We start from the raw sequence: 7685 nt of genomic DNA on the forward strand, positions 1-7685 counted from the left end.
AGGGTACAAGGATGGCTGAGAGAAGGGAGGGAGATGTTAAAGGCAGTGTGGAGGGGGGATGCTGAGAGCTCACTGCGGGAGAAATCTTCACAGTCCTGAACAGGGTAAGTCTGTGGCTTAAGGGCAACGCAGCTGTTGTTCCTGGTGCCATCTCCAGATTTGCTGGCAAATCCCACAGCCTATGGGAGCTTTCAGAAGGACTCTCAGTGTTTGGATTAGAGGAAAAAAACAAGCTCTGGAAGAGTGATCTTCTGCCATTAAGAACTGAAGGACAAGACATGATGGTTCTTTCTCACAGGGCTGGCCCCAGGCTCTGCAGCCCGGGTGCAGGCAGGGGTGGCCAGGGCTGTGGTGCAGAGCAGGGTCCCTGCTGTGCCCCAGGGGCTGTGTGCTGGGGCAGGGCCTCTGCTGCCTGCCAGGCTCAGCACTCAGCCTGCCTGGGGAGCTGCCCAAGGTGCCGCAGGGAGAAGCTGTGGGTGGAAGGAGGACCCACAGAAGGACAGGGCAGGGCAGGGTCCTGCTGCTGTTGCCCAGAGTCTGCTTCCTGGGGTAGGCAGCTCTCAGCTCTACAGCACCCCCAGGGCATCTCTGGGGGTGATTCTTGACAAGATGGACCTACTCCTGCACTACCTGCATGGAAGGCACTCTCTAGAGTCTCTGCTTTCATTTTTCTGCCCTGAAGAGCAGTCAGGAGAACGCTAATGGAATTGTCTGCTTGTGTCAGTCACTGAAGCTGTTAGATTATTCCACTGAACGAGATCTGTAGGTCTGTGAGGAATCTCACAGTTTTCCTCCACACTCTATAACCTATATACTTCATTATTTTGTGGCAGATTTTTGGATGTCCTTCTCAGCACCTAAAATACTGAGAAACCTGTGTCCAGTGGGCACCTGAGATCCATCCCCAGTGGTTTTCAGCAGATGCTGTAGGGCAGTACCGACTCTGGCTGAGCCCACAGAGGATCTGTCTGGTCTCTCTACACCCATAGGAACTAAAACTGAGCGCTAGAGGCAGGAGCACATCTTCCTCAAAGGGAAGTAGTAGTCTGTCTTGCTGAGGAGGTTGTGATGAAACATAATATATAGCTATAGGTATTGCACAGAGAAATCTCTCTAACTTGTTCTGTGTCTTTTCCACCACTGACAGCCATCCATGCTCTGAGGCAGCAAATGTCCAACAGCAGCTTCCCCATGGAGTTCCTCCTCCTGCCATTTGCAGACACACGTGAGCTGCAGCTCCTGCACTTCGGGCTCTTCCTGGGCATCTACCTTGCTGCCCTCTTGGGCAACGGCCTCGTCCTCACCACCGTAGCCTGCGACCACCACCTCCACACCCCCATGTACTTCTTCCTCCTCAACCTCGCCCTCCTTGACCTGGGCTCCATCTCCACCACTGTTCCCAAAGCCATGGCCAACTCCCTCTGGGATATCACAGCCATTTCCTACACAGGTTGTGCTGCTCAGGTTTTTTTCTTTTTCTTTTTTCTTTCAGCAGAGTTTTATCTTCTCACCATCGTGGCCTATGACCGCTACATCGCCATCTGCAAACCTCTGCACTATGGGACAGTAATGGCCAGCAGAACTTGTGTCAACATTGCAGCAGCTGCCTGGGGCATTACTTTTCTCTATGCAGTACTGCACACTGCCAATACCTTTTTCTTCCCCCTCTGCCAAGGCAATGCCCTGGACCAGTTCTTCTGTGAAATCCCCCAGATCCTCAGGCTTTCCTGCTCAGATGCCTACCTCAGAGAATTTGGGCCTATTGCGGTTAGTGCTGTTTTAGCATCTGGCTGTTTTGTTTTCCTTGTGCTGTCTTATGTGCAGATCTTCAGGGCTGTGCTGAAGATCCCCTCACAACAGGGACGGCACAAAGCCTTTTCCATGTGCCTCCCTCACCTGGCCGTGGTCTCCCTGTTCATCAGCAGTGGCACATTTGCCTACCTGAAACCTCCCTCTATGTCCTCCTCCTCCCTGAATCTTGTGCTGGCAGTTCTGTACTCGGTGGTGCCTCCAGCAGTGAACCCCCTCATCTACAGCATGAGGAACCAGGAGCTGAAGGATGCAGTGTGGAAAGTGATGACTGGAGTTTTTCACAAGCAATAAATGGTCTGTTTTCTTCTGCATATCACTCATAATGTAACTCATTATATTCCCAAATGTTTGTTTTCTGTGAGTGCGCTTTGCTGTTTGTTGTTGTTGTTTGCCTTGCTTATGATTGTGTCTGCAAAGGTACAAAGACATAACATTTTTCCTCCCCGTCATTTCAGTATCTACCTGCCTTGGGTGACTCCAAGACTTGGTGGAAGCAATGAGCCAGGCTCTCTGTATGTTTAAATAAAAGAAAGGACCCTGTAGTTACTTTCTTGCCTGAGATCCTTCCTCAGACACCTGTGGGGGAACTTCAGGGGCACTTGGCTCTGTGCAGAGGTGGAGGGGAGAAGAGTCCTGGCACGGTAGCATTACCAGGGAGCCTGAAATCTTGGTCTGTTCTGAGGTGCTCTCTTTCACCTCCCACACTCTCCTTCAGAGCCCTTCTCTTGCTGTGAGTTCTGACTGCTCTTGTTGCTTGCTCATTGTGCTGCTGTGGGGAAGTCCTTTGTCCACAGGCCAGGGTCTCTAACACAGCTGGCTCCGTACCAGCACCTCCAGCATGAAAGGGGATCTGGCACTGAGGGCAGTGCCTGAAGGCTCAGCTCTTCTCCCACATCTCATCTCATGGATATTGCAAAGGAACGGACTCAAAGGAGGCTCCTTGCTTTGCTTGTTTCTCTGTGGGCTCAGGGCGACGAGATCAGCTGATCATCAAGGATCAGCTTTTAGGCAGGGAAGGCTGATTTTGGAATTGCCAGCTGGTGTCTGGCACCCATAGAGATGGTGACTTCACTTGCCTGTATCCACAGCATGCAATAGGTGTGAAAGTGGGCAGGTGTCAGGGAAGTGCAAGTCACCAGGAGAGCCCAGGGGATTGGCAGGGACAGTGTGTGCCAGGGAGTCAACAGGGCATGGAGCCCACAGAGCATGAGCATGTCCAAGGTGGAGCCACCCAGAGGTAAGGTGCTAAACCTGGAATAGAACAGGCAAAGAAGAGCTCTGCAACTCCAAGGAACACAGCAAGCACAGAGAAGGCAGTCTGCTGAATTAGTTGTTAAACCTCTGGTGAAATTTCAAAGACTAGATTGAATGAATCACCCCAAAATGTCTCTGCCATTGCAAATGAGTAGGACTCAATGAGCTTTGTGTGTCTCTTCTACAAGGGGAAGGCGAGGAGGTGAGGTAATTTGCAGATGTCAGCAGCAGGGACACTGCCACTGCTCTCCACTTTTCCACTTGCTGCTTTGGGGGCATTTCAGCCTGGGCTGGCTGCTGGGCTGGGCTGGGGAGAGGACAGGGAGGTGTGTAGAGCTGGGGAGGGTCTGGGCTGTGCTGGTCTCCTGGCAAAGACAGGGAGGAGCAGCAGAGCAGGGGCTGGGCTGGGCCCTTGTTCTCTGGACACCCTGGCAGATGCTGCCCCAGGACAATGGTCCCAGAGCAGCTCCTCACAAAGACCATTCCCAGTACTGGGCTCTTGACCCAGCTCACACAGGTGGTTTGTTTCTACATGGAAGGACACCAAACGACTACATCAGGAATCCACGCTTGCCCTGTCTATTTCAGATGGCCCATAGTATTGGTGCAGTGAGATGAACCTGAGTGAACACAAGTGCCAGAAACTATTTCCTAAGGCTGCTATCATGTGGACAGACAGAGTCTCAAGGTCCCTTCTCTTTAGAGGTATGATCTCCTGGGAAACCAGCTAAATAAAGCAAAATTAGACATCATGACTTTCACACCAACTCCTTCTCTGTAGTGTTCTCAACATTTTCCTAAAATTCATTTCTTGATTCAATTTTCCACACAGAGATGGGCATTTCCTTCAGGATGCACTGGTGTTGATAAATGCTACATGGGAAAACATGGGGGATTGTGCAGGGCATCCCCTGCACCCACTGCTCCTTGGGAAGGTGGGCTGGGAAGAGACCTCCTGAGCACAACAGCTCCCTGTAGCCCTGTGGATGCTGCCTGTGAGGTCACTTCTGTCCCAGCCCCTGGCTGACCAACAGCAGGGAGGCAGAGCCTGCGACCACCGCCTCCACACCCCCATGTACTTCTTCCCACTCAACCTTGCCCTCCTTGACCTGGGCTGCATCTCCAACACTGTCCCCAAAGCCGTGGCCAACTCCCTCTGGGACATCAGGGCCATTTCCTATGCAGGCTGTGCTACCCAGGTCTTTTTCTTTGTTGTCTTTGTCACAGCAGAATTTTACCTACTCAGGATCATGGCCTATGACCGCTAACGTTGCCATCTGCAAACCCCTGCACTATGGGACAATAATGACCAGCAGGACTTGTGCCAACATGGCAGCAGCTGCCTGGGGCAGTACTTTTCTCTATGCTGTGCTGCACACTGCCAATACCTTTTCCCTTCCCTTCTGCCAATGTAATGCCCTGGACCAGTTCTTCTGTGAAATCCCCCAGATCCTCAAGCTCTGTTGCTCAGATGCCTACCTCAGAGAAGTTGGGCTTCTTGTGGTTAGTGCCTGTTTATTATTGGGTGGTTTTCTTTTCCTTGTGGTGTCCTATGTGCAGATCTTCAGGTCAGTGCTGAGGATCCCCTAGGAGCAAGGCAGGCACAAAGCCGTTTCCACGTGCCTCCCTCACCTGGCTGTTGTCTGCCTGTTTCTCAGCACTGCTATATTTCCCTACCTAAAGCCCCACTCCATCTCTTCCCCATTCCTTGATCTTTTGCTGGCAGTCCTGTACTCGGTGGTGCCTCCAGCAGTGAACCCCCTCATCTACAGCATGAGGAATCAGGTGCTGAAGGATGCAGTGTGGAAAGTGATGACTGGAGGTTTTTGAGAAGCAAATAACTGCATGTTCATTGCATATCACTCATAATGTAACTCATTAAAGGCCAGGACATATCCTGTGTGTTTTTTCTTTTTTCTTTTTTTCTTTTTATTTTTGCTTTACTTATGTAGTGATATATCCAAAAAATAAATAAATAAATAAATAAATCCTTTTTCTTCTCCTTCCAGTTTGCTACCTAATGTCTCATGTCACTCCTAGACTTGGTATAAAAGAGGTGTATTTAATGGACAATTAAATATTTAATGTGTATTTAAATAAAAAGATGGTTCCCGCAGTGACTTGCTTGCCTGAGATGCTTCCTCAGAGAAAGGTGGCGGCACTTGGCTGTGTGCAGAGGTTGAGGGGAAAAGAGTCCTGGCATAGCAGCAATGCCAGGGAGCCCCAGGGCTTGGTCTGTCCAAATCAGCTCTCCATTTCACCTCCTGCACTCTCCTACAGACCTCTTGTGTTGCTATGAGGACTGATTGCACTTGTTACTTGCTCATCGTGCTGCTGTGTGCACAGGCAGGGACAGGCCAGGGGCACTTCTCTGACACAGCTGGCTCTATATCAGCATCTCCAGCATAAAAGGGGATCTGCTCAGGGCAGTGCCTAGGAATCTACTGCTCTTACTCCTAACCTCACCTGGGGTCGGTTAGCAAATCCTAAATCCATAAGGCCTTACCATACACTCTTAGTTCAATTCCCACCCTATTCCTCAGCCTTTAGACCCTATTATTGAATTCAAGCCTTAACATGATTCCTCAACAGAGCCCTGACGAAAATCCCAACAGATAACATCGTCTCCACACTAGACACAGACTAGAAGCCAACTCAGTAAGCACAGGTCTCCCTCTAATAGTCTGCCCAAACACTAACCCTGGAAGGCTAGATCAAATCCCTAAACCCTAACCTGAACACCTAAGCCCCAAATCCTGCATTCCTGTGGTCTAGTCACCTAACTGAAGCAGTTTGGCCTCATGAAGCTGAGCAGGGCATGAGAGGTCCTGCAGCAATCACTTGGTCTTGGAGGAGGCAGGTGAGGTGACATGGATGTGGGCAGGTCACAGGACTCAAAGAGGAGATGGGTGGGGATGCTGTGCTGAAATCAGCTGTGCCTCAGGCTCTCAGGAGGCAGCAGGAGGCCCATGGCTATGCAGGTGGCTGTCAGGGCACATTCTCAAAGCTTGTTTGACTATTACTTGAACTCCACAGGCTGGAAATACTGCACTGAGCACTTTGGGGAGCTTTCCAGCCCAGAGCAGGGTTAGCACATGCCCTGAGCCAAGCTGGAATATCTGTGAGGAGTCCCCTTGGTCCTGGAATGTCCAAGGTGTGTGTCACCCAATGTGTCCTGTCAGGAAATGCATGGGTGTGCAGAGCTGGGCCATGATAGTGTGGTCCCTGTTGCTCTGCGATGTGTGCGTGTGTTGGGTTTGGTGCAAACACCTGGGCTTGTCTCTAATCTCCCACCTAAGCACAAGTGTGGAATAGCTCACCTCCTGCCAAAACCCTCCTTGTTTTATCTCATCCATGGAGGGCAGAGCCAAAAAAAAAGCTCTGAGCAATTTTCCCAGGGTTTTCATCTGCTAGCAGCCCCAAAGCAGCAGCAGTGTCTTGCCATTGCTGGCTCATGGGTCTGCTGGTGCTTGTCTGGGCTCTGCTTTTACCTTGCAGGTGGGAGGTTGTATTGGGCTTACATGGAATTGGTAGGGCACAGTGATAAGTGTTTTAAAATTCTAAATGGGGTTAGGCAAAATTCTCTGAAATTGTCTTTCTCACAGGGGAGATGCTGTCTGTTTCTCTAACTGGAAAGCTCTTCAAGACTTGAAGGAGGATGTACAGCCTCTGGGGTGGGTTTCAACCTCCCTCAATTTACTTATGTTTAGTTATAAACACCTAATCCCCACTCACTCCCAGGGAGCCACTCAGCCTGTCTATTTTCCAGGACAATCCCGCTATATTATTAAGCTGGAACAGAGCTTCCCTTTGCAGCTCTCTGTGGAGCCTCCATGTGCCTGACATTATTGGCATGGTCGCTCAGCTTGAGCTGGAGGACTGAAGCATGCTTTCTTCCCTTGTTCAAATTGAAGTGCTTGTGAGGAACGCTTTACATGTGGTTGATGCTTGAGTACAGCCTTGGGCTCCTGTCTCCTGGTAGGACGGTCACATGGAAGTGGGCAGGATCTTTAATTCTCTCACAGATGGATTTAGTTGTAGGCCTTGCAATGGGACATGGTCGGAATAGAGGTGTCTCTTTGCTTTTACTTACACAGCTTAGATAGATGAAAGAAAGCAACATTTTCACAGCCTACTTTGGGTATGAGAGCCTAGGAAACATTTAGATGAAGTAGGAAGTACTTCAAGTTATGTACGCAGGCCTAGAAAGTGACTTATTGACTGGACTAGCTATGTGCAGCTTATGAGCGTTGTAGCTGTTTACATGCCAGCTTCAATCAGGCTCATGAGGCTTCATCTATTTTAACATTTCTTGTGCACACCAGAGCCTCATCTGAACTGGGAACCACAATACCATCCTCCCTCCTCCTCCTCTTTTCTAAACACTAGCCCAATATTTCTTAATGAGGATAATTTTTTTCCCCTTTTCCTTTTCCTCCTGTTCTCATGTATATTTATGAAACACACAAACAAAACAAACCTATTCCTTACCAAATCATTTAACAAAACAAAATATATTTTTATCCTTCAGTTCTGATCTGCTGAAGCTGGTACTATAATTATGATGCTTGACTGTGCATTGACATAAGTTGATCTGTTTTCCTTTTTGGAAAGAAAAT

General features: G+C 49.6%; 1 protein-coding gene across 1 annotated transcript; it reads left to right on the forward strand.

Moving 5' to 3' along the window:
- Positions 1–1170: 1170 nt before the first annotated feature.
- On the forward strand, positions 1171–2103 carry LOC311216579 (olfactory receptor 14I1-like; the record flags this gene model as incomplete). The annotated part of the gene is made up of 1 exon (XM_084298112.1): positions 1171–2103. The coding sequence occupies one exon, from the start codon at positions 1171–1173 to the stop codon at positions 2101–2103; it is 933 nt and encodes a 310-aa protein (XP_084154238.1).
- Between the last annotated feature and the right edge of the window lie 5582 nt (positions 2104–7685).

Source organism: Netta rufina (assembly GCF_964035555.1).
Source record: "Netta rufina genome assembly, chromosome: 18".
Classification (NCBI taxonomy): Eukaryota; Metazoa; Chordata; class Aves; order Anseriformes; family Anatidae; genus Netta; species Netta rufina.